The following is a 25,188-nucleotide window of genomic DNA, read 5'->3' as shown; positions in this document are numbered from 1 at the left end:
CCGGCGGGGGCAGCGCCCCGCGATGGGGAGGCGGCGGCGGCAGCGGCGGCGGCCGGGCCGCCCCGCACGAGAAGCTGCCGGTGCACGTGAGTGCGGGGCCGCCCCGCCGGGCGCGAATGACCCTTGCCCAACCCCTCCTCCTCCCCCCCCCCCCCCCCCCCCCCCCCCCCCCCCCCCTTCCCCCGCCCTACCCCCCGCGAAGGGCCGGTCGTCTCCCCGCCGCTCTCGCCCGCTCCGCCCTGACCGACCCGGCCCCAGCCGCGGTGCTAAACTCGCGTGGAGGGTCCCCTGGGCATGTCCTCCACCCGCTGTCCTCCCTCGGCTCCGTGGGGTCCCCTGGGGCCGCGTCCCCCTCCCCCGGTATCGTGAGACCCCCCCCGGGCCTGTTCCCCCTCCCCCGGTACCGTTCCGGCCCCCCCCCGGGCCTGTTCCCCCTCCCTTGTGCCGTGCCCCCTGCCCAGCCCTTCTGGTGCCGCGATTATCCCCACTCGGGACCTGTTCCCGGCCCCCCCGGTGCCGTGTCCCCCACTCTGTGCCTTGCCATCCCTCCCAGCATCTCCTCGGAGGTCCCTCACCTGGTACCTTGTGCCCCTCTGGTTCCCCGGGGCTGTGGGGGCTCCCCCGGGGGCAGATCTCACCTCCCTCAGGGCCTTGAGGAGCCCCCTCCCCAATTCTGGGGCCGGGGGGGGGGGTCCCGGGGGCTGTTCCTCACCCCTGTTCTCACCCCCCAGGTGGAGGATGCACTTTCCTATCTGGACCAGGTGAAGATCCGCTTTGGCAGCGACCCCGCCACCTACAACGGCTTCCTGGAGATCATGAAGGAGTTCAAGAGCCAGAGGTAAAGCCCGGGGTGCCCTGGGGAGCTCCTCAGCCTTTCATGGGACCACAGAATATCCTGAGCTGGAAGGGACCCACAAGCACCATCCAGTCCAACCCCTGGCCCTGCCCAGACATCCCAACAATCCCCCCCTGTCCCTCAGAGCGTTGTCCAAACGCTCCTGGAGCTCTGGCAGCCTTGGGGCCGTGCCCACTGCCCTGGGGAGCCTGGGCAGTGCCCACCACCCCCTGGGGGAAGAACCTTTCCCTGAGATCCATCCCTGAATAACACTCCCAGGGTAAGGCTGTTCATTCCCTCTGCTTGGGCTAATCTGAGTTTCCCAAACTCCTTAAAAATTGCATCCCTTCCTCTGGCATTTTCTAGGCTTAAGGTGTGTGCTTCTGATTTGGATACAAGTAACAGAGCCTTCTCAATTTCAGCATTGACACACCTGGAGTCATCCGCCGTGTCTCTCAGCTTTTCCACGAGCACCCCGACCTCATTGTGGGATTCAATGCATTTCTGCCTCTGGGCTACAGGATAGAAATTCCAAAGAATGGGAAGCTGAGTATACAGTCACCTTTGAATAATCAGGTAGGTCAGAGTCTGTAAATAAACTCTGTTCTGTGTTGCTGGACTTATCTCCTGCCTGGTTCACGCTGGGGAGATTTATGTGCAGTGCACCTTGCTGAAGTTGTTAGATGGTTGTCAAACCTGTGGTAATGGGTCTAATATAAATTTAAATACTCATTCAAAGAATCAGAGAATGTTTTGGGTTGGAAGGGACCTTAAAGATCACCCAGTCCCAACCCCCAGTTTATTGTCAAGCCACTGTTTAGTTTACAAGGGAATGATGATCCTGCCTGAAGCACCACTTCAAGTCCAAATACTTCAGACGTGAAAACTGAAGTTGTAAGTGGCCTGACATAGTTATACAGGTTCTCAATACGTGGTGTGGGCAGTGGCACATTTCCAGAAGGGATCCTGGAGGGATTGCATTTCCATTCTTCCACTGAGAACCTTGTTTAGGCAAAAATACACACAGTCATAAAATCATCAAATTGTTCAGCTTGAAAAAGATCTTTAAGATCCTGGAGTCCACCTCAGACCTGCAGCTGGTAACATCCTGCAGTGAAACAAAACTGCTGGGATACAGATGGATGTTGCCTCTGCTTGTTTTGTGTTGCTGGTGTGTGGTTATGGAGGCTGAAACAGAGCCATGAAGTGAATTCTGCTGATAAACTTGTGGTTTAACTCCAATTAGTAGCAGGAGCTGTCTTTCAGATCTCAGTTCCCTTAGATCTCCGTGTTGCTTAGAAATTACCATCTGTAAGAGCCTGAAGTTTAATATTCTTAAAAGGGGCAAATCCTCTGCAATAAGCAGTGGGAGCAGGAGCTGCAGTGGGTGGTGTTGGTGCAGCACCTCAGGTGAGGCCAACAACACCGTGACACTCACAAGTCAGTGGTTCCTACACCAGGTAGGATTTAGGAGATTTTTTTTTTTTTTAGGTGATGGAGTTAAACTGGTTAGGGAAATTATTGGCTAATGAATCATTTATTCAAAATGAATGTGAAAGGAGGTCCTGTAAGAACCTGGGCTGATGATCACAGCAAGTCGTGTGCACATTGATGAGGATGAATTTTCTGGAGTGAGGTATTTTTTTGCCTCCTTTTAAAGGGGCAGTTGGGCTTGCACTGTAGCTGTTGGGAGCAACTGTCAAATTTAACCCTTGCCTCTTTTACAGGCCACAGAGTTCCCACTCTTTGTCCACCAACTGCCTCACAGACATTCCCATATTCACTGGTGGAGTTAAGAAACTAGATAGGGAAATGACTGGCTGATAAATTCCTTTTGCTTTCCTCTTCAGCTGGTGATATTTTTGAGCTAAACAGCTTGCCAGCAGTGATGCTGGGTTGTTGTTGTTGAACTTGCACTTGTGCTGCTTCTCTGACAAGTCTCTCTCTTGGGATTCTTTGTCTTGTCTGTCTGCAGGTGCCCCCAGAGCCTGTTCCCAGTGCTCTCTCTGGCAGTGGGATGTTGCTGCACTACTCCCAGGAGAACTCACACAATCACAGTGACTGCTCAGAGGAGTTCAGGCAACAGCTTCCGTACAAAGAAGATAAATCCCAAATTCCCCTGGAATCTGATTCTGTGGAGTTCAACAACGCCATCAGTTACGTCAATAAGATCAAGACGCGCTTCCTTGACCATCCAGAAATTTACAGATCCTTCCTAGAGATTCTTCACACCTACCAGGTAAAAAGTGTTCCATGGGAGGGACAATGGCTTTGCACTGAAGCTGCTGGAGTGGTTGTTGTCAAATTTAATCTCTGCCTGTTGAACTACAGGCTACAGAGTTCCCAGGAACTGGTCATTATCCAGATAATTCACATGAAATGGCAGAAATGTGAAAACTGTGGCACTTTGCAGGGATTGAGGTGTAAATGGGTTGCATCCAGACCTGTCTTTCCCAACCCTCAGTGGATTTAGTGACACCGCGTGCGTGAAAGGAGACACTGTGAGAACCTGGGGCTGGCAGATGGTCGTTCCAAGCTGGGCAGCAGCTTGACCATTTTTGGCACAGGGCGAGTTTTCTGGCAGAGTGAGGCGCTTTTTGACTCCATTTCCACATCTTTGTGTACGTTTTCAGAAAGAGCAGCTGAACACCAAGGGCCGACCTTTCCGAGGCATGTCCGAGGAGGAGGTGTTCACCGAAGTGGCCAATCTGTTCCGGGGCCAGGAGGATCTTCTCTCGGAGTTTGGGCAGTTCCTCCCAGAAGCAAAAAGGTCTTTGGTATGTGTGTTGCTGAGGGCAAGGCACGGTATTGAATACTCTCTGTATGTAGAATGTGCAAAACACTGGGGGAAAATCACACAGCCAGTGATGAACTTTGCTTCTCTGCTTTGGGATTTCTCAGAACAGGTGACTTAACCACGCTCTCCGTGTCCTGTTAGGATTCTTTATTTGTGCCCAGTTGGGAAGAGAGCCTTGAAGTCATTATTTATTTACTGCAGTTCACAGGGAATGGACCATGTGAGGTGAACAGTGTGCAGAAAACTGAGCATGAGAAGAACCTGGAGCACAGCAAAAAGCGATCCAGACCGTTGCTGCTGCGTCCTGTTTCTGGCCCAGCAAAGGTACCTGAGAACAACCTCATATTTACCTGTTGTGTTTAGGTAATTCCTTAGATAAAGGTGTAATGAGTAGTGTGGGTGTTAGATATGAGATACAAAATGTCAAAGTTACTTTTAAAATAAGAAAAAGGAACTTTTTAAAGTATTCTTGAATGTGTGTGACAGCACGTTGGATGCTAAATATCAAGACTTTCTGTACTAAGTATTGACCCTGGAAAGGGGAAATTTGTTGCTTCTTAAAAAAAAATCTTTCTTTGGAATTCTCTCTCAAGTGATTCCTTTTTGTTTCTCCTTAGCTGGGAGACATTTGACAGAGATTGCTGTGAGGGCTTGACACAGCAATTCCAGATCACTGTTGGGGAAATACAGGGTCTCAGTCTTTGCAGGGAGCTGTTCTATGTCACTAACGTGGAATTTGCTGGCATCTGAGTCCCAGCATGTTAAATACAATTGCTTGTTCTTTCAACAGAAGAAAATGAAGCTGCGAGGTACCAAAGATCTGTCAGTGGCAACAGTGGGGAAATATGGAACGCTGCAGGAGTTCTCCTTCTTTGACAAGGTCAGGTTTTGTTCTCACATTCTGTGGTCTCATCTTCAGCCCTTTATGTGGTTGTTAATCGGCTGGTTTTCCATACAGTTTGTGTGTCAGCACTTTTAGCAATTTGCTGACTTTTCAAGTGGTAGGGACAGACAGACCAAGAAGAGCGAGAATGGGGGTACGTTTGGAAGATAAACGGAGGAACACGTCAATTAACCTTTTCCTGCATGCCTGTCCCTTACAGATCTCTTCTTCCGTGGCTCAGACAATTAGATATGAACCAAAAGCAAGTGGCACTGGAATAATGTGTTCCTTTCTTTCCAAACTGCTGTAGGTTCGCAGGGTGCTCAAGAGTCAGGAGGTCTATGAAAATTTCCTCCGTTGCATCGCCCTCTTCAACCAAGAGTTGGTTTCTGGCTCTGAGTTGCTCCAGCTTGTGACACCCTTTTTAGGGTAAGTTAGCAACTATCTCTGCTGTGTCATACTTTGTAGGTCCTACTCTGTTACTTTCTGGACACATTTTGAACTTTGTTAGGGAAGTTTTGGATTTAACTTCCAAAGTATCTCCTTGGTTGAAGAATCCAGGAAGAGGAGTAATAACATTTGAACCTTTAAACATATCCACACAGCTCTTAAAGAGCATTTTGAGGAAGATGTTTCCCTCTGTCTGTTCACACTCTCAGAATGTAATAAAGGTAGAAACATGAAATCTGAGAGCAGAGCTGTGTAAATGATAAATAGTTCTAGATCTGCTGTGAACCTCCCAAGCCGTTTGACTTCCAACAGAAGAGAGAGAGTCATGTGGCAAGGATCAGTTTCTCCTCAGGCAGTTAAGGGGAGTATTCATGTAGTGAAGGGAATTTATATTCCTGCCTTAAGGTAAAAAAGGCCCCAAAGTAATTCAGAGAGAAAGATGGCAGTGACAAAATGTTGGTTAAAGATTTCTCACTGCAGTGCTGAGTTTGTCTCGATATTTCTCCCTCCGTTTTATGACACACATTAACCACCCTCAAACTGCCAGAGTGAAATAACAATATATTTGTGTTTTTGAAGGAAATTCCCAGAGCTCTTTGCACAGTTCAAGTCCTTCCTTGGTGTGAAAGAGCTTTCCTTTGCCTCTCCGCTGAGCGACCGATCGGGCGATGGAATGAGCCGGGAAATCGATTACGCCTCCTGCAAACGCATCGGCTCCAGTTACAGGGCTCTCCCAAAAACCTACCAGCAGCCAAAGTGCAGTGGGAGGACAGCCATCTGCAAGGAGGTACCTTGGGATCAGCCTGTTCAGCCCCTGAACACACAGTTGCACTCACATAAATAAAGAGCTGCAGCTTCTGCACGTGGAGTCCCCTCCTCAGTGCTGAGTCACCAGCTTTAGTCCCATGCCAGTTACTCAGCTAATTTGTTTAAATAGTATCCACATTTTACTAATTTTATCTAAACCTTTCTCAGATCACATCTTTTAATACCTTTCAGTCTGTGTGCAGACACAAATTTATTCTTTAAGACAGAAAAGAATATTAAATATCCTGGAATTCGTTTTCTAACAGGGGGTCAATATGTGTGTGAGGTGATAGAGAAGGTGTCTTCAGGTTTTCTGAGCAGGGTCCTGGCCCTGTTCCACAGAGCCCTCTAATCTGAGAAGCATCAGAGCCCATCTGGGCTCCCAGTGCACCATGTCATGTCCTCTGCACCGTTGCAGGTATTAAATGACACCTGGGTTTCCTTTCCATCCTGGTCTGAAGACTCCACTTTTGTCAGCTCCAAGAAGACTCCGTACGAGGAGCAGCTGCACCGCTGTGAGGATGAACGCTTCGAGGTAGCTGCGCTGCTGAGCTCCTTCCTGCCCCCTCAGAAAGCCAAACCTCTGACCATGAGGATGTCACTGAATTAATTGGTGGCCAGTCCCCCAAAGTTCTGGTGGTTTGAGTTCACTGGTTTGAGATCAAACACTGGCTGCTGTTCAGCCCGTTCTGACACTGCGTGTTCTGTGATCTCTCAACAGCTGGATGTTGTCCTGGAGACCAATTTAGCCACAATTCGGGTGCTGGAGAGCGTGCAGAAGAAACTGTCACGGCTGACCCAGGAGGACCAGGAGAAATTCCGCCTGGATGATTGCCTGGGAGGGACGTCGGAGGTGATCCAGCGCCGCGCCATCTACCGCATCTACGGGGACAAAGCACCTGAGATCATCGAGAGCCTCAAGAAAAACCCGGTCACTGCAGTTCCTGTTGTTCTTAAGAGGTAATTCCCTTTCTCCTGTCTACCTTTAAAGAATCTTAAAAGCGTTTTTAAACAGCCAGTGACAGGACGAGAGGACAGAACCTCAAGCTGTGCCACTGGAAGTTCTGGTTGGACCTCAGGAGGAATTTTCTTCACAGAAAGGGTTGTTAAACATTGGAATTGCTGCCCGGGGAGGTGGTGGAGTCACCATCCCTGGAGGTGTTCAAGAAACACCTGAACATGGCACTCAGTGCTGTGGGCTGGGTGACAAGGTGGGGATGGGTCACAGGTTGGACTTGATGATCCCAGAGATCTTTTCCAACGTCAGTGCTCCTGTGAACTGTTGTTTCAAAGCATAACTCACCATCACTGGTGGTGCTTTTCTGAACTGATTTCTGGCTTCCAGGAACACTGAAAACTTCTTGGTGCATCCCACGTTGCAATGTTTGGTGTGCGTTGCTGCTCCTGTCTTTGTGAACTGAAGTCCACTGTACGTTTTGCAGATTGAAAGCAAAAGAGGAGGAGTGGAGGGAGGCCCAGCAGGGCTTCAACAAGATTTGGAGGGAGCAGTATGAGAAGGCCTATTTGAAATCCCTGGACCACCAGGCTGTCAACTTCAAGCAGAACGACACCAAAGCCTTGCGCTCCAAGAGCTTGCTGAACGAGATCGAGAGTGTCTACGATGAGGTGAGCGTGACACTGAATAACCCACCCTCTGTGGCTTCATTTACAGTGTGACCTAGACCTGGACACAGCACCTGGGGCCACGTGGAAGTGGTTGTGCTCTGAGAGTTCTCAGTCAAAAAAAAAACAACTGTCCCGAGCTCAGTGTTAATCCTGGCTTATTTCTTCTGGCAGGAATGGCTCTTGAGCGTGGATTGGAAGGATCTTTATCTGTTTGTCTCTTGATTGCAGCATCAGGAGCAGCATTCAGAGGGGAGAAGTTCGTCCACAAACGAGCCTCATCTGATCTTCATCTATGAAGATAAGCAGATTTTGGAAGATGCAGCAGCTCTGATCAGCTATTATGTAAAGAGGCAGCCTACCATCCAAAAGGAGGATCAGGCAACCATCAGGCAGATTGTGCATCACTTCATCCCTGAGCTGTTCTTCTCCCAGCCCCCTGAGCACAACATTTCTGAGGAATCAACTGACGAGGACAGAGAAAACCACCAGGGGCAAAACCTGGATGCTCCCGAGCTACGGAAAAAACACGTGCCTGGGCCTCCAAGCAGTCCTTTGGAGACCAAAGCCACCTTCTGTGATGTTACAGCTGCTGAGCCCCACAACACTCTGGATGATGTTTACAGCCTCTTCTTTGTCAACAATAACTGGTATTTCTTCCTGCGCCTTCACCAGACTCTGTGCTCCAGGCTCCTAAAGATCTACCGTCAGGCTCAGAAGCAGCTGCTGGAATACAGGACTGAGAAAGAGAGAGAGAAACTCCTCTGTGAGGGAAGGAAAGAGAAGACCAATGACCCAGCCATGGAGCTAAGGCTGAAGCAACCAAGTAAGAATAATCCAGGACATGGTCCACTCTTAATGCTCTGGTTGCCATCTGAGTCATTGGACCAGCAGGCAGATCTGTGAGGGGTGTAGAGGTGCAAATCTCTGCTATGTTTGTGATTTGTGGACACAGCTCATTTAACAGGGCAGCCAGTGTGCCATTTATCTTTTGGGGGCTCTCGTGTAGTTCACAGAGACTTCACTGTGCTCAGGTGTTCTTAAGGTGTCTCATATTAATCTGATACATTGATTTAAAATATAAGTGGCCCCACAAAGAAATAGTTATTGCACGAGGCAGCCCTGGAAGTGCATGAGAGAAGCTGTTCCAGCCTCAGTCAGGGCACAGAGAACTGCCTGTGTGTGAGGATGTTCTCACACTGACCATCACGGTTCTTGAGCAGTGCTGTCCCTTGGACCTCTTAACTTCACTCTGCCTCTTCCATGCACTAAATGACTGCACTTTCCCCTGCCCAGATGAGGTGGAGCTGGAGGAGTACTACCCTGCCTTCCTGGACATGGTGAGGAGCCTGCTGGATGGGAACATCGACCCGACGCAGTACGAGGACACGCTGAGGGAGATGTTCACCATCCACGCCTACATCGGCTTCACCATGGACAAGCTGGTGCAGAACATCGTCCGCCAGGTGAGGCACCCCTGGCGTGGGGGGGAACTGCACATCAGCCCTCTGCACAGACAGATTCCTCACAGTGCCACTGAACTTAGAGAAAATCAGTTATTTAAAAGTTATACACGGTGGGGAAACGCAGCAGGAGTTAAGTGAGGGACTTCCCCGCCTTAGGGGGGTTTACTCTTCCTGACCTTTTCCTGGCCAGGAGATCTCAGCACCAAGCCTGACAGAGCTCAAGAAGAGTTTGGACAATGCCCTCAGGCACGTGGTGTGACTCTTGGGGATGGTCCTGTGCAGGGCTAAAGGTTGGATTTGATGATCCTTGTGGTCCCTTCAAACTCAGCATATTCTGGGATTCTGCAATCCCAACGTTTTCTGAGTTCCAGTCATTTTAAAATTCCACCATTCCCAAAATACATCTAAGGCAAAACAAAACCAGTTCACTCCTGCTTAGTCAGACCTGTCTTCCAACTGTAGTTTTGTTACAGGTAAGGCACAACAGCCCCTCGTTCTTCTTTGTTGCTTTTATTACAAAATCATGAAAAAGAGAAACATGGGGAGTCTCTGGAGCTAAACTTGGCTGCTCCAGCTGAGGTGATGCTGTGCTGGCTCTGATGCTCCTCTCATAACACACTAGAGTTAACTCTTACCCCAGGCTTGCTGACTGAAATCCCCCCTTTTTTAATGGAAGCTCCACCACCTCGTGAGCGATGACATCTGCTTGAAGGTGGTTGAGCTGTACCTGAACGAGAGGAAACGAGGAGCTGCTGGAGGTAACTTATCATCCAGGTGTGTGCGGGCAGCAAAGGAGACCAGCTACCAGTGGAAGGCTGAACGGTGCATGGCAGATGAGAACTGCTTCAAGGTAAGGACTCGCTGCCAGGGAACTCCACAAAGTGGCACTTTACCTGGGAGAAATGGGGTTTGGAAGCTCCCACCATGGGGGGAGAGAGCAATGTGGAGAGAAGGTACCAAAAGCAGGGTGTAGACACTGAGGGGACAGACTGCTCTCTGCTTCTCTCCCAGCTCATGTTTGTTGTCCAAATGACTTGTGAATATAGAGCATTTCGCTGTGAACCCATGTGGCCAATCTCTTCTGCCTGTACCTTCATTCCAGGTCATGTTTCTTCAGAGGAAAGGACAGGTGATCATGACCATTGAGCTCCTGGATACAGAAGAAACCCAGACAGAGGATCCTGTGGAGGTCCAGGTAATACCACAGAGGTCATGGAGCCTGGGTACCACAGACAAAGCAGATATCTTAAGGGGGCTTTCCTGATTTCTCGTTCCAAAATGTGGGACTTTGCCAGGAGGACAAGTTTACCTGGGGAGGGGGGGGGGGATGACGTGTGGGGTTGTGGTCAGGGTGAGAAACGATCTGCTAGCTAAAGAGTTTCAACATAAATCAGCCTCAGAATAAGCAGCTGGGAAATAAACAGGTTCTTTGCAGTGATGTTTTTGTCCTGATGAAGTGAAATGTGACTGCAACTGGTCTCCCTTGTGTAGCACCTGGCCAACTACATGGAGCAGTACGTCGGGGTGGAGGGAGCTCCCAACAACCAGAACGACGGCTTCCTCCTCAAACCCGTCTTCCTGCAAAGGTGAGCTGCTGCCTGCCCTGAGCCACACCTGCAGCACCTGCTGCTGCTTCCTCTGTGTGGCATTGGGTGTGGGGGATGTGCCATCCAGCAATCCCAGGGAAATGCCCTCTCCTCTGAGGTGCAGAGGGGTTGGTGCAGTTCCAGAGCATGAGGATGTTGAGGAAGAAATCTGTGACCACAGCACCGAGGTTTGTTCATGCAGCTGTGTTTGGAATGGAGTGGATCTGCCTCAGCAGCCCTTTCTGGGAGGAATGTGAGGTCTGCTTTGTTCCCATTTCACTAAATATTTGTCACAGCAAACCCAAACTGGACAGATTATAAGGAACATCCTGGAGAGAGGCTGACAAGCTAAATGTAGAAATACAAGCTTCATAGCTGTGCTGTGAGCTCTGCCAGCTCAGGGGAAGGGATGACCAGGTGTGACACGCTCTTTGTCATCCTTGTTTTGCCCCAGAAACCTGAAGAAGTTCCGCAAGTGGCAGTGCAAGCAGGTGAGGGCCCTGCGCAGCGAGGTGAAGAGCTCCTGGAAGAGGCTCATCGGGGTGGAGAGCGCCTGCAACGTGGACTGTCGCTTCAAACTCAACACCCACAAGATGATGTTCATCATGAACTCGGAGGATTACATGTACAGGAGGGGAGCTCTCTGCCGGGCCAAGCAGGTGCATCTCCTTTTCGCTGTCTCTGCAGCTTGGGCGGTAGCAGGGGTTGAGGATTGGGGAGCCCAAAGAGACAGGTACCCATAAGAAGTCTTTGTGGCTGAATTCCTGCAAACCACACCCCGAAGTTACTGCTCTGTGTTGGATGAGCCAGGGAGGAGAGCTGGGAAATGCTCTGGATTTGGGATTAGTTTAGCAGTGCAAATTCTGAGGGGGAGTGGCGAACACTAAGAAATAGGGATTGAACACAGGTAGGGGGTTCCTGTTTCCCTGTTTGTGCTGTGTCCAAACCATGCACATCTCAGCTGTATGGAGAGGCGAGAGCTTCGACCTCTCCCCCAGAAACCTCTGAGTGACCTTTACTGCCCTTTCAGGTCCAGCCCGTGGTGCTGCTGAAGCACCACCAGCAGTTTGAGGAGTGGCACAACCGGTGGCTGGAGGAGAACGTGTCCATGGAGGCGGTGGACGTGGTTCAAGACTGGCTGATGGGGGATGAGGACGAGGAGATGGTGCCCTGCAAAACCACGTGTGAGACGGTGAATGTCCACGGGGTGCCAGTGAACAGATACAGAGTCCAGTACAGCCGCCGTCCCGCTTCCCCCTGAGCTCAGGCTCGGCCCTGGCACCCAGACACCTTGCTGGTGAAGCTCATTTACTCTGAGAATAGTGGTGGGAATGCAATGTATTGTATTAATGATATTTATCCAAGCAGCATTTTACTTGGGGTTATGATGTATTTTCCACGTGGCATAGACTTGTCTCCTTGCAGCGTAATCCTCCGACTGTCGTGAAGAGACTTTTTAAAAGCTTTATGGGAAGGGGGGGGCTCTTGGCACTGCCACCCACTTTTTAGCAGTTTCCTGGCTTTGGGCAAACACTTCTGACCAGCCAGTCCTGGAAGGCTCAGTGAGGGGGTGAACCTACCACTTGTGGCTTTGTTGGAGAGATGGAGCTGGGCTGGTGTTTGAGCAGATGCTGGCAGCTGCTTCCACTTTGAAGGGTTTAATATTTCCCATCTTCCTGAACTGATGCCATCTTGGAGCCTGCAGAACTCTTCAGTGTGACCTGGGAGCGCCAGGGCAGCTGAGAGCACCCGGCACAGCCTCGCTCCGGGCGGCTCCATCAGCCGAGTGAACAAGGCAAGGGATGATTCTTGTAACTGGTGCTCTGCTAAGAAAAATGCCAAAACTGAGACGAGGGTGACCAGCACTCTGACTGCTCTGACTCTCCCTCATCAACCAAGAACTCTGGAGCACGAACTGAGGGGAGGAAGCTGAGCTGCAGTGCCAGGCACGGGAGAGATTCACAACACAAGGACCCACCGGCCGGGGTCGCTTTGGGAACTGAGGACCTGCTGTAGCCTCTGCCTTCTCCAGCAGGAGGGAGGAGTGTCCACTGCGAGGTCTGGCCTGGTTGTTTTTGGTGTTTTTGGATCGTGTTTTGCATGCTGATGGGCAGCTCCGGAGCGCTGCCCTCGCCTGGTTTGCTGGGCTGTACCGCGCCCGTCCATCGGCAGATGGAGCTCCCGCAGCGCGGCGTGTGCTGGAGCTGAGCTGCGTCCTGAGGATTCTCCCGCTTCTGCTGGCTCAGCACAGCCGCTGGATTTGCGGGGGACACGTGGAAATCTGTCCTGAAAGGGGGGGTGGGGGGTGGGGAGGGGTGTGAGATCCATCCACAGCCATCGTAGACGAGCTTTTCCACTGAAGCGTCTGTACTGCTATCGAAGCTTTTCTGCCATGAAACCCAACCAACCCTCCCCTGCCCCGTGCAGAAAACACTACATCAATCATCTGCTTCATCTAGTGAGAAATCAAGGAAATGTAGTTGTGTTCTGTCCTGCAACCCCACTGGGACTTCCCTCCTGTTTTCCAGGGGCCAAGGACAAGCACACTGTCCATGGAGTGTATTACAAACATGATGTCTTGAGGCATATCCAGCCTCTTTTCAGCTTTTCTTCCCCACTCTCTCTCCTGACTTTTTGGGGCAATAAAACCCCCCACCCTGATACTTTCTGTGGCTTTGATTTTTAGGTTATTCCTTCTGCCAGACCTAAGGAGCAGCCTTGTAGGATTTGTCCTGGGTTATTTCCACTGTACGACATTTGGTTTCGCAATTGTTTCGCTTGAGAGTAGAAAAATTGGCCTTTGGGGTTTGTTTAATAGAAAACTGTCCTGAGTCTTTGTCTTTTTTTGCAAAATAATCTGTGGGAGGGAAGCAGGGAGGCCAGTCTCTGGCATTCGTGGCCACTTGCACAACCAGTGCCAGCAGAGACTTTTCATCAAGAGCTCCTGTTTTCCTGGGCTGGGTCTCTCTGGTGAATTTTGGTTACTGAAAGGATCTGAAGGTTCTTTCCCCCTGCTCTTGTTGCAGGAAGGGACAAGAGACCCCCAGGGGTCGGGGGGGAGCAGGGGGACAAACCCAGTGCAAAGCAAGGTGTGTCCCCACCCCTTTGCCTCCATCCAGCTCACCAAACCACACCTCAGTCCTCACCTCTCTGCTGGTCCCCCCCAGTGGAGATGACAACTGTGCCAAATTTTATGGTTTTATGATACAGACAAAAAACTGTTTACTGAAAATAGGTTGCAACTTGTGGCTTAAAAATGCATTTGATTGCAGGTGCACCGGGGTGGGAAAGGCCCCCCCAGGGCACCGTCCTGATCCATCGCCCCATTTTTAAGTGTACTTCAGGTATTTTTAAGCATCCTTATTTTGTAAACCTTTAATTTATAATCTGAACAGATTAAGCAAGACTTTGGCCCTTTACAGTGCTATTGTCTCCAAGCTGAGAGTGGCAAGGATGGGAAGGGAATAACGAGGCAGGTTGGAGAGGGGCTTGTTCGTGTCTGAGGGTTTCAGCTCGACCTCGAGTCAAGAGTTTGTTCTTCCATTTTGTTTGAAGGATCTTTGCTTTTTTGGGCTTGTAATTGCTTTGCCAGCTCCTTGAATGTAGTTTTTTTTTTATATTTATTTGCACATTCAAGTAAAATAAAATAACGATTTTAAAAGTCCGCGGCTCTCGCTGGTTTGAATTCCTTTCCTGTTAATTTAAACTTTCTGACAGCGCCCAGAATTGACTGACTTGTACCTGAAGATGGATTTTAAATGGGAGAAAAATGCAGTTGAAAAGGTGGATGAGCTGCTCTCCCAGCAGTTCCTGGGCAGAGGGCAGGATGTGCTGATGTGTCTTTGTTTCCAGTGGGGCAGCCGGTGCTCAGTGAGGGTGTGAGCAACAGCACTTGCTAAGAACAAAGGGAAATCACCTCCAGTGGAGATCCCAAACAGGATCCCACATCTGTGCTGCCAAAATCTCTCTTAGAACCCAGGCCCACGACTGGAGGGGTCTGGGGAGTCCAGGGGGTGGCACAGTCGCTCCGTGCAGAGAAAGGTTTCAAAAGAAAACGTTGGAAGGGCTGGAGCTGTGCCAGGGGGGTTGGGATGGATCTCAGGGAAAGGTTCTTTCCCCCAGAGGGTGGTGGGCACTGCCCAGGCTCCCCAGGGCAGTAGGCACGGCCCCAAGGCTGCCAGAGCTCCAGGAGGGTTTGGACAGGGTGGGATTGTTGGGGTGTTGTGAGCAGGGCCAGGAGTTGGACTGGATGATCCCTGTGAGTCCCTTCCCGCTCAGGTTATTTGTGTCCTGCCAGACAGCAGCATCTTGCAGCTGGCTTTACTTCCAGCAGCACCTTTGCCACAGAGCTGAGGCACAAAAACCAGCCTAGGTGTGGCCCCAAGGAACTCACACACTCCTCACAACCAACCCTCAGGAGAAGTGCCTGCTCCCAGCTCTGACATCCATCAGAACATCTGCTACAGGTTAAGGCAACAGCGCTGCAACCACAAGAACAACCCTCTACCCGCCTTTCCTCTCAACCTCCCCGAATTCCTGGCTAATAACACGTTGAACTGTGTTCCCTGTGAGCCCTGCACAACGAAGGAACGAGCAGATTTGTGCAGATTAAGCCGTAGTGATGCGACCCAGAGCCGAGAGGAGTTTCCTTTACATCACCCCCAACACTTGCGTTGCCATAACAAAGGGCAGCTCTGCTTTCTGGGCAGCCTCCCAGGGAAACAAACTGCTCTTCTCCCAGAAACAGCCCTCTGATGCCGAAATTGCACGGAATAATCTGATTAAAGGGACGGTGGGGAGGTCTCAGAGGACACAGCCCACTTTCCACAAGTGTTCTCACACAGATCTCTCAGCCTTCTCACCGAGAGGACGATCCCTGTGCTCGAGGGGAGGGGTGGCCAGATGTGACATCATCACCCAAGAGCAGTTGGAGGGCTCAGCAAGGACAGATTTGGCAGTGGCAAACAGCTTAAAAAGAGGGTTGCAGGATGGGATAAGAATAAATGGGGTTTGCAATTGCTGAAGGGAGCACCTGAGTTCAATATTGAATATTTCAGGACTTTTTTAACATTTCCATCTCAGTGATGCACAAGAGAATCAGGGCTGGGAATCAGTGAGAGGGTCTAGAACTGTGTGTGCAAACATGGATTGAGTTTTTCCTTGTCCTTTAGCCACTCCTCTGGATTAGAACTAATTCAATGAAACTGAGAGTATGCTCTACCAATTTACAGACCACATTAAAGTCTAGCAATTCTAAAACCAGACCTGTGCTAAGGAATGAATGCAAAGAGTCTCATCTGAGAGCTGGTGTTGACAAAGGATGATGATGGTGGGTGTGTCATGATCTTGCTGAGAAAGGACCAAAAGGAGCCGTTCCAGAACATCCAGTGGGTTGTACTGATGTAAATAAATCTTCAAAGAATCCTGGAAAAAACGTCTTCATGTCTACACTGTGAAGTGAAAACTGTGAGCAAGCAGAATAATAGTTCTGAAAAAAAAACCCCAGTCATTTCCCTACCACAGTTTGCCCCTTCCAAGCCCTAAAGATAAATGGGGCAGGCCAGGTGGTGTTCTTACCCTCCCTCTGAGCTTCCAAACCCCCAGCCTGTGTTCCAGCATTACATCTTTTGGGTTCAGAGCCACGGAATAAAGAAGAGCCAGCTCCCAGGAGATGATCTATTGCACAACGAATTACTTGAAAACCAAATTATTACCCCACAGGGCAAGGATCACACGACTTAAAGAGATGTTAACAAGCCATGACAAACCTCTGGCACCGGGAAGTTTCAGGCAAGCTGTTCTGCATCTGAGGCAGTCACTAAAGATCACACAGCATCTGAAAAATGAGGGATCCAGCCATGAGTAACCTCTGTGTGCTCCACTCCAGAGACCTGCCCATAGGAAGCAGGGCTGTGATTTGCACACTATCTGAACCTGATTAGGGCTAATTTTTTTTTGCATACAGAGCATGGAAAGGATCCTGGCTGAGGCAGGGAAAATATGTGGCCACATGAGTCATGCTGTAATGGTTCCTAAATCCTGAGAGGGTCACAAAAGCAAAACATCTACCATTGCATCTTCCCTCTCCCTGCCAGTGGAACTCCACCTCTCGGCACAAGGATGTGGGAATATGGTGAAAGCAAAGGAAATGGGATCATTTTCTCCTTGGAATAGAAGAATCTCATCAAACAGCAGCCCAGGCTCAGATTTGCAGCCTTCAAAGAAGAGGCCATTCATAAGCTGAGGAGGAAGGAACGAGCTGCTCCTCAGGTTGCCAAACCAAATTTACAGTTCCTACTGCTGGGCTCCAGCTCCTGTCCTTCCTCCCTTGCAGAGCCAGGCAAGAGCCTAAAAATCAGCACCCCCTCCATCCACAAGACACTGTCCCACTGGCCCATCCACGTGCTGGCCACAAGAGGTGGGAGATGGGAGAGGATTTGGGAGCTTCCCAGTGCAGGGCAGAGCACAGAAAGGACTTCCTCGAGGGGTTGGAGAAGGGGGGACCGGGCAGCAAAGGATCTTCAAGGCTCAGGTAACACCTGCCAGTGCCTCTTCCAGCATTATCTGAGTTGTCCTGTGTGTACAACCAGCAGGTCCACGTGCTGCTCCCAGCTCTGAGCCCGGGGAGACAGCTCAGTCCTCCGGGGTGGGACTGCCCAGCTCTGGGAAAACAAGCTCTTCTGGGGCAAGAGTAACTCACCCTTATCTCCCCAGCTGCAGGGATTTCCTGAGCCCTTCTCAGGCCCCTTTCCTGCTGGACGGAGCTGCTCTCCCTGTGCAGGTTTATCAGGGGAAGCACAAGCGTCTCCCTCACTTTGCCACTTGCCCTTGGTGCTCCTGCTGGTTCTTTCCAGCACAAATAGCTCCGACCCAGAGGACTTTTAATCATCCTCTGCAGTAAAATCCAGAAGGTGCAGGATCTTCATCCCCTGTTTAGCCACGGAGCAGGAGCAGGAATGAAGGAGCAGATCTCTGAAGGGTCGAGGCTGCAAGGTTGACACCAAAAACCTTCAACTGCCAGAACACTAAAAACTTCAATTACCAGAACACTAAAAACTTAAATCGCCAGAACACTAAAAAATTCAATTACCAGAACACAAGCCTGCAAAAGCCCCCTGTAATCCCTGGGAGCTGGGGAGGTCTGTCCAATCCTCAGCTCTGATGCCTTCCCCTTTGTAAGACTACTGTGATCCAGCACGTGGGAAAAGATCTGGATCTCCCACAGGGCCACTTGGATCTCTCTGTGGGTGGGAAGGGTGCTCAGCATCCCCGTGGGTGGGTTCAATTTACGTGCAAAAGCCTGACCACGTTTGTTATTTCCAGGAATATCCCGGAGCAGGAAGGAGACCCAAGTGAGTCACTGATGATGAAGTACAGCCCTGGTACGCTTTGGATCTGGATTCTTACGCCCCTCCCAGCCCCCTCTGACGCTGGGGTTGTGTCTGCCAGGGCAGCACAGGCTCTGACAGCCCCCCCCAGTCTCATCCTTCCCGGGATCTGCCTCTTGCTTCCGTGAGTTAAGGACTGACCCAAGGAAATGCGTAAGCAGGGGCGCTGATGCTGCTGCTCCCACACAGCTCTGGCACCGCTGTGGGGCACTGGATCCTGCACCAGGATGGGGACCCTGGGGAAGGGGTGGATGTCTCACGGGCTCCTGCTCTGCTGTGCCTTCTGGGGACTCCACGTGGCCTCTCAGGACTACGATGGTGAGTGTGTGGCTCTGGGGTGTTTGGTACCTTTATAAGATCCATCAAAACTCATTTTTTAATGACTTTACGTGGCAGCACACTCTGATAGAGCTTCGTGCAGGCTCTGGCTGAAGCAGGGGGTGACAGGAGGTGACAGAGGGGATCTGGTAGAGGAAGAAGCTGGGGTGGAAGAAACGAGAAAGAAAAAGCAGAGCAGTAAAACTGAGCACTTGAAAGCCAAATTTAGACTCCCACAGCCATGACTTTACACTGGAACGGCTCCAGACTTCCAGATCCTTGTGAAAGCTGGACAGAGGAATTGCTTTCTGGCCTCCCAGGCCTGCTGATGGTTGTACAGCACCACGGTCCCTCGTGAGCTGTGGGAAACCACAGGGGGCAAAGGAATTGGGTTCATTCTCAGAGAGGTTGCTGAGGTGACTCCTGCACACCTCAACCTGTCAGCCAAGTTTTTCTGCCCACCACACACCAGCCTTTCCAGAGCACTCCCAGTTCCAGGGATCCCGACAGGGATGGGCACTGGGGGCGAGCGAGTAACAGGCTGCCTTGTCCCCCCAGATTACTCTCAGAACAGCACCAGCGACCAGGACAAGCCTCCAGAGATCACCCCGTGCCCCCGAGCCATCCCCGGGGACAAGGCCACGGTGAACAACATCACGTACCTGCTGATCCCCGAGGCCACGCGCGCCCAGCTGGGCAGCGCCCTCACCGTGCGCCTCATCCCCGCCCTCTACACCCTCGTGTTCCTCGTGGGGCTGCCCTCCAACGGGCTGGCCCTGTGCGTGCTGGCCGGCCGTGGGGAGCGGCTGGCCCCCACCGTGTTCCTGATGAACCTGGCCGCCGCGGACCTGCTGCTGGCGCTGGCGCTGCCCTTCAAGATCTCCTACTACCTGCTGGGCAACCACTGGCCCTTCGGGGAGGGGCTGTGCCGGCTCGGCACGGCGCTGTTCTACGGCAACATGTACTGCTCGGTGCTGCTGCTCACCTGCATCAGCGTGGACCGCTACCTGGCCGTGGTGCACCCCTTCTCCTCGCGTGCTTTCCGCACCCCCGCGCTGGCCGCCCGCACCTGCGCGGGTGTTTGGCTCTGCTCGGCCGCGCTCACCCTGCCCCTGGCGCTGCAGCGCCAATCCTACCCCCTGCTCGGCGCCGGCATCACCCTTTGCCACGACGTGCTGCCCCGCCGCGAGGACGACGGGTATTATTTCTACTACTTCGTGTGCCTGATCGCCTGCGCCTTCCTCCTGCCGCTGCTGCTGGTGCTGTTCAGCTCCTGCTCCGTGCTGCGCGTCCTGCTGCGCGCCGGCCAGCGCTACTCGCACCCCGCCAAGCTCACGGCCCTCGTGGTGCTCACCCTCGTGGGTTTCTACGCCCCCAGCAACCTCCTGCTGCTGGCTCACTACTCCAGCTACTGCTCCGGCCTCCACGGGCAGCTCTACGTCAGCTACATGGTGAGCCTGGCCGTCAGCACCTGCAACAGCTGCGCCGACCCCTTCGTCTACTACTACGTGTCGGAAGAGTTCAGGGATGAGGTGAGGGAAAGGCTCTTCGGGGGCAGCAAGCAAAGCAGCGCTTCCCTGAAGACCTCCAAGTTCTCCCAGGAGACGCCCCCCCGTTCCAAGAGCTCGCTGGTGTGAAGCCCCCCCAGCCCAAGCTCCCCCCGCTCCCGGGGCACTCACCGTGGGGATAAAGATGAAGGTGACGCCGCGATTCCACGGGTTTCATCCAGGAGCCGAGTCCTTTTTCCTGCCTGCACGGCAAAGAGGGAGTAAAGCTGGGCTGAGGGATTCTTTGTGGTGCTGACCTCACACAGCAGCTCCTGAGACGCTGCAGCTTCTCACCTGGTCAGGGATCACCAGGGGTGTTCTTGCTGATGCACCTGGGGTTGATTTCCCTGACCCTGCCAGCTGATTGCTCTCTGCCTTCTAACTCTGCTCCTGCTCCTTAAACACATATTCCCTTCACCTCAAAACTGAGAAAGATCAGGCACTGCAACCCCAAATTTCTAAATTTCAAAAGGTTCTCTCCTGGACTGAAACAGTCAAGAGAATGTAGAGCACTGGCTCTTCTGGCAAAGACATTCTTGGCTTGATTCATAAACAACCCCACAGTAATGTCAGCTCATTGTGCAAAAATCCCATTCACTCATCCCTGTTTTTGCAGGTGACCCTTGACATCCATCCTTTCTTTGGGGCAAAGATTGTATTAATGGATTTCTTAAAAAAAAATTAAAAAAAAGTCTCTTGAAGGGCAATATTAAAGCAGGAATGGAGCAAACTCTTGCTCTAGGACTCCACACTTCTTTTGTGTAATGCCACCCACAACCAAAAGCTGACAGAGGTGCTCAGACTTGTTGTTTATTGGAATCTGCTGCAAGTTTGCCACTTTTGTCAAACTGCAGCAGGCTCATCTCTCCTAGCCCAGTAAGAAGCAAGGTAGAAAATGAACAATAAACCTCCTTAAAGTTCCTGAATTGTTTGGTTTTCCTGGTACAGACTCGAGCGTGTGAATAAAAAGAGGCAGGCAAGACTGTCTTAAAATAAGTTTTTAATAAAAATATTTATCAGAATCTAAAACAAACACTTTTCTGGACTCAGACTTGCTAAGATCTGCGTGAACAAAACAAAAACGCTCAGAGAGCTGTTGGCATGTACCTGTGTGTGGAGGGGCAAAGGGCAGGGGGAAGATTAGAGCCGGTCTGGGGGTGCAGGGGATGCTCCAGGGGCTGACCAGGAGCCCAGGGACATCAGAAACAGCAGGTACTGAAAAAAAAAACCCCAAACCCAACCCAAGTTGAGGCTTTTTTTTCTAAATAGTTGCTCTATTCACAATAATGAAAACCAGGTTATTGTGCATTAAATGGCCACAGTCAGCAAAGCAAGTGCTGGTGGTGTCAGTGATGTTCTCCAAGCAAGCTGAACATTCTTCTGATATTTGTTTTCTACTGAGGCTTATTAGGAGGGAGGGAAAAAGAGGCAAGACCAAAACACTAGGACAAGAAAGAACAGGGGGGAACTATTGCTTTAAAATAAATACCATGGTAATGATTACTCTGCATAATGTACAGTTACAAATATATAAATATTAATCTCCTTGAAAGGACTGCAAGCATCAATCACTGATAACTAGCACTGCTGCAGCTATTCAGTAACATAACTCAATGGAAGAAGCTTTTTCTGTGTCTTACAAACCCACTGGCACTTTTCTCCTTTTTGCAGTGAGGGACCATCAGGGAGAGGAAAGGAGAATCATCTCTCTGACAGAGGGAGGCAAGTTTGCTTTCGAGCCAAAAACAACCTGCTGGCTTTGCTGGCTTTGGCTTTCCAGCACCCAGCTGGTCTTTTCCTTGGTGAGAACAAAACAAAACAAAACAAAAGAAATAAAATCAATCCTTCTCTCCAAACTGGGACTGGTTGATGTGCACCAAGTGGGGGCCTGAGTTGTCACTGCTGGGGTGTCCTTGTGCTCTCAGGGACAGGAGTGTGACTGAGCAGCTCTAGAGTGGGAGCTGAGCCAAAGCCCAGTGGTTCTCAGGGCCCCAAGCCTAAGGAGTGTCTGTACTCCAAGTAAGACGTTGAAGGATGGAGAAAAAATAATCAAGAATTAACGATGGTGACAAGAAACATGAACAGCAAGTGTGGGACAGCTCTGGACAGAGGGACCATGAGTTAGGGTGGAGAAGAAAAGAGCAGAGACTGCTCCTTTACTCCTGGGAAGGGGGGAAAGGCAACCACAGCGGTGCAAGTGCAGGTTCCTTTATGCAATTCCTTTAATAAAATGACTTTTCTTTTTTTAATTTATTTTCAGTACAGAAAGGAGCTGGTTTGGTGTGGCAGGAGTGGGGGGAGGCAGAGGCTGCCAAGAGCAGATGGGCTTGCCCTGGAAGTGCCCGAGCCGGGGAGAAGCACTGGAGGTGAAGTCAGGACCCAGAAATCCTGTCCCATCACTCCCCCCACACACTGAACTGCTCTGTCTGGCCCCAAGGCTGCTCTGCCTTTGCCTGCTGAGGGCCCAGATCTCCACGGATTTACTTGGAATTGGAAAACAGAAGCAGGACTCCTGTGCCTCAGGTACACACAGACCCCTCAGACAGGGCTAGGATTGATGGGCTGGCACCACCAGCTGGAATTATTTACCTGGCAGCGACAGGGAGATGTCTGAATCTGGAATTAGGACATTCCATGTGCCAGGGCCTGAGGAAAAGTGAAGAAAGTCAGGTTTAATGCTTGGCTGAGACTCCCCACCTTCACCTCCTCAGCCCCAAGGGGGATGCCTGGACTGCCCAAGGACCTGTGAGAGGACCAAGCAGTGGAAAATGATTTCAAATATCCCTCAATGGATATCCAAAGATAAACAATGGATGAGAGCAGGAAAGTGCAGCCAGAAGGGGACTGAGGACAGGAGATTGAAGCATCCAGAACACAGATCTCATTTTTAGGGGAAGCCAGTCACAGACAGCATCAGGGTGACTGTCTCATCCTCCCACACTCACAGCACCAAACAGCTGAAGCCTGAACCAGCAAAGAGCAGGGTTTGCATTGTGCAGCTTTGAGATTTAGAAAAGGAAAAAAGAAGAAAAAAAAATCCAAAAAATCCTGTTGCAGCTCACAGTAGATCTGTTATTTACCCAGGGGATAAATATTGACTCAGCCCTGCGTGTGTACACAATAGCCAGTGTCTGCCAGGCCAGCTGCTTACAGGAGGTGGAATTGAGTTTGAAGGTATTTATTTATTTACCTGCCAGGCAGGAATGCAGCCAGTGCTTCCCCTGTGCCTGCAGACACGGGGGGGAGGGCAGATCTGCCCCCTCTGCAGAGCCAGGACACGTGGCAAACCATCAGCAGGGCAGCAGTGGGCACTCAGAGCTGCAGCCACGGCAAGATCCCGCGAGGAGAAGGCTGGAAAACTTTCCAACAAAGCAGCTCTGGAATTTGTGGGAACTTCAAGACCCAGACCTTCATCATGTCAGCTACATTCTGCAAATGCCTGGCCCCAGATAAAAAAAAAAAAAAAAGACTGGCAATACACATGCCCGACCTCGGGGATGCCTCCTGGTTTGTCCCCATGTGGACATTTTTCTGGGATAAACCTGCCTTTATTCTGGAAAGGAATGTCTATACTGGGGGATATTCTTGTCCTTGGCTGCTGTGTAAACGAGCCCTAAAAATGAATGGAGCAGGGCTTTTTTTTTTTTTTTTCTGTTTCCATTCACCAATAAACAACCCTCAGAAGGAGTTTCCACCCTGCTCCGGGTCCTGGTAACAATAGAAGGGGGAAGATAAAATATTAACACTATTTTGCAAGAGGCAATGAATTGCATGTAACTCCTCCAAAGAGAACAATGCTGCTCCAGGCAGGAAGGGAAGCTAAAAAACCTTGGCCTCCTCCACTTTTGGAAACACCAAGCTTTTGTTTTGAGTTTTTTTTCCACGTTGCTTTGGGGCAGCTCAGACTGAGGGAGCCCAGGGATTGGTACTGGCCAGCAGACCCTGGGCTGGGCAGGGAGCAGAACAACCACCCTGCTGGATCCCAGTGGGAGCAGAATGAAAGGGATTGGCGAAATCAGGCAAGCATTTCAAAGGACTGTGCCTTGGTCAGCTTCATTTTCACGCCCTGGTTGGAGGAGGAAAGGGCTGAGAAGGCTGCAAGCAGCACATAGTGCAACACAAAGAGGGTTCCCCCACCCAATCCTTGTCACTGCTGGGGCTGGAAAACTCCCACCTGAGGCCTGCAGACACCAGGCAGGCACAAAGCCTTTCAGCCCTGGCAGTGGATTCCAGTTTTCTCTGGTAAAAATGTACCTCCCAACAGCTTCTCTGAAGGTGGAGCCGCAGGGAAGTGTCTCTCTTGTGGATGCAGCAGATTTACAGGCTGGGGGAGATGATTAGCCTCTTGCTATTGTCATAATTAGCAAAACACACGGATTTTTATTATTATAATTCGAGCAAAAAAAAAAAAAACTTCTCAGCCATCTTTCCTCAAAAACAGCAGTTCAGCTAAGCACAAGGCCTGGACTTAGCTCCTAAATGTATCTAGGAAATGGCACTTGCAGTATATCCTGACAGCAGAGGAAACACTTGGAAATGCTCTATGGGTTTGAATTTCCAGCCCCTATTTTTTCTCACCTAGAGGGCACAACATACTGGTCTCCCATCACTGGAAGGGCTCCAAGGAGAATGCACAAAAGGCAGGAAAAAACCGACAGGAAAAAAATCCCTCTGAGCGTCCCCCTTGGAGCTGCAGATCCGCCCCGGGGGGGGCAGCGAAGCCGACAGTTCCGAGGGCGTCGGGAAGTAGTCATCGTTTCATCATTCAGTTTGTGTTGTGCAGCAGGTCATCTGGAGGAACCAGCTCATCCAGGGGTTGATTCTGAGCCTCTTCTCTCGGTGTAAATGGCGGATTTCTGGTGGAAAAGAGAACACAGTGAAGACGAGTTGGGTGTGTCGGTGAGACATCGCCGAGCTGGGCGGGGAAAAGCTTCGAAGATGATTGTTCTTGCTGGGGATGGAGCCACAAAGCCCTTCAAGATCCCCTTCCCAGGGAGTCCTTGCTAAAGAGGGAGGTGCAAAAAAAAAAGCCCCTTTTTGAGGAATTAAACACATTTGAGTCTCCAAGCAGATTTCTGACCCCCCCACCCCCCCGGGCTCACCATTCTGCCGTGGTCACCTCTCCCTGGATCCCGTCCCCTCCTCTGAAGGTGCTCCCTGTTGTCAGCTCTGCCACCCCCTCAAAGCCATCGGTTTCTGCAGCAAAGGGGTCGGGGTCGTACTCGTAGGAGTAGTAGGACAGGTCTGTGTGGAGAGGGGGCCCCTCCTCAGCTGTGGAGGGAACCAGAGGGCAGGTTCAGGCAAAGTTTCTGCGTCACATTTTGCATCACCGAGAAGGGGAACGACGGGAGAAGCTGCTACAGAACTGGAGTTTTCAGCTTCCCAGGGAAAGACCTTGAGACCTGGGCAGTGGGGAAAAAATAAAAGGGGGGGGGGAAAGTGTGAAAAAGGGAAAGGAAAAAGGGAAAAAGGGGAGAAGGAGAAAAAA

The 25,188-nt window shown here is 51.0% G+C and overlaps 3 protein-coding genes across 4 annotated transcripts in view; 2 read left to right on the top strand and 1 right to left on the bottom strand.

Annotated features, from left to right (window-relative positions):
• The window catches only part of SIN3B (SIN3 transcription regulator family member B), a 12,743-nt gene extending 457 nt beyond the window's left edge, over window positions 1-12,286 (top strand). Inside the window, exons 1-19 of one of the 2 annotated variants that reach the window (XM_027902340.1) lie at window positions 11-86; window positions 732-838; window positions 1,258-1,411; window positions 2,811-3,074; window positions 3,469-3,612; window positions 3,834-3,956; window positions 4,423-4,512; window positions 4,826-4,944; window positions 5,545-5,752; window positions 6,191-6,307; window positions 6,494-6,732; window positions 7,215-7,398; window positions 7,627-8,221; window positions 8,692-8,861; window positions 9,538-9,711; window positions 9,964-10,056; window positions 10,353-10,447; window positions 10,902-11,106; window positions 11,478-12,286. In XM_027902340.1, coding sequence (XP_027758141.1) covers window positions 816-838; window positions 1,258-1,411; window positions 2,811-3,074; window positions 3,469-3,612; window positions 3,834-3,956; window positions 4,423-4,512; window positions 4,826-4,944; window positions 5,545-5,752; window positions 6,191-6,307; window positions 6,494-6,732; window positions 7,215-7,398; window positions 7,627-8,221; window positions 8,692-8,861; window positions 9,538-9,711; window positions 9,964-10,056; window positions 10,353-10,447; window positions 10,902-11,106; window positions 11,478-11,708 — 3,228 coding nt within the window. In that variant the 5' untranslated portion in view covers window positions 11-86; window positions 732-815 and the 3' untranslated portion in view covers window positions 11,709-12,286. Of the gene's footprint in view, window positions 1-10; window positions 87-731; window positions 839-1,257; window positions 1,412-2,810; window positions 3,075-3,468; window positions 3,613-3,833; window positions 3,957-4,422; window positions 4,513-4,825; window positions 4,945-5,544; window positions 5,753-6,190; window positions 6,308-6,493; window positions 6,733-7,214; window positions 7,399-7,626; window positions 8,222-8,691; window positions 8,862-9,537; window positions 9,712-9,963; window positions 10,057-10,352; window positions 10,448-10,901; window positions 11,107-11,477 lie in introns of those variants that run through there. The other variant, XM_027902339.1, reaches the window with a different exon arrangement.
• A 5,698-nt stretch (window positions 12,287-17,984) lies between these two features.
• F2RL3 (F2R like thrombin or trypsin receptor 3) lies at window positions 17,985-19,790 on the top strand. Its single transcript, XM_027902342.1, is given in 2 exon segments — window positions 17,985-18,153; window positions 18,712-19,790. Coding segments are annotated over 2 exon segments (1,248 nt in total).
• A 3,291-nt stretch (window positions 19,791-23,081) lies between these two features.
• Window positions 23,082-25,188, bottom strand: part of CPAMD8 (C3 and PZP like alpha-2-macroglobulin domain containing 8) — a 43,511-nt gene continuing 41,404 nt past the window's right edge. The window contains exons 42-43 of the mRNA XM_027902343.1: window positions 24,792-24,971; window positions 23,082-24,556 (exon numbers count right to left, since the gene is read on the bottom strand). Coding sequence (XP_027758144.1) covers window positions 24,799-24,971 — 173 coding nt within the window. The 3' untranslated portion in view covers window positions 23,082-24,556; window positions 24,792-24,798. The remainder of the gene's footprint in view (window positions 24,557-24,791; window positions 24,972-25,188) is intronic.

Source organism: Empidonax traillii, unplaced genomic scaffold (assembly GCF_003031625.1).
Source record: "Empidonax traillii isolate 1590-97213 ecotype Southwest subspecies unplaced genomic scaffold, ASM303162v1 scaffold863:size338993, whole genome shotgun sequence".
Classification (NCBI taxonomy): Eukaryota; Metazoa; Chordata; class Aves; order Passeriformes; family Tyrannidae; genus Empidonax; species Empidonax traillii.
Note: the sequence above shows the minus strand (reverse complement) of the source record. Positions and strands in the feature narration are given on the sequence as shown.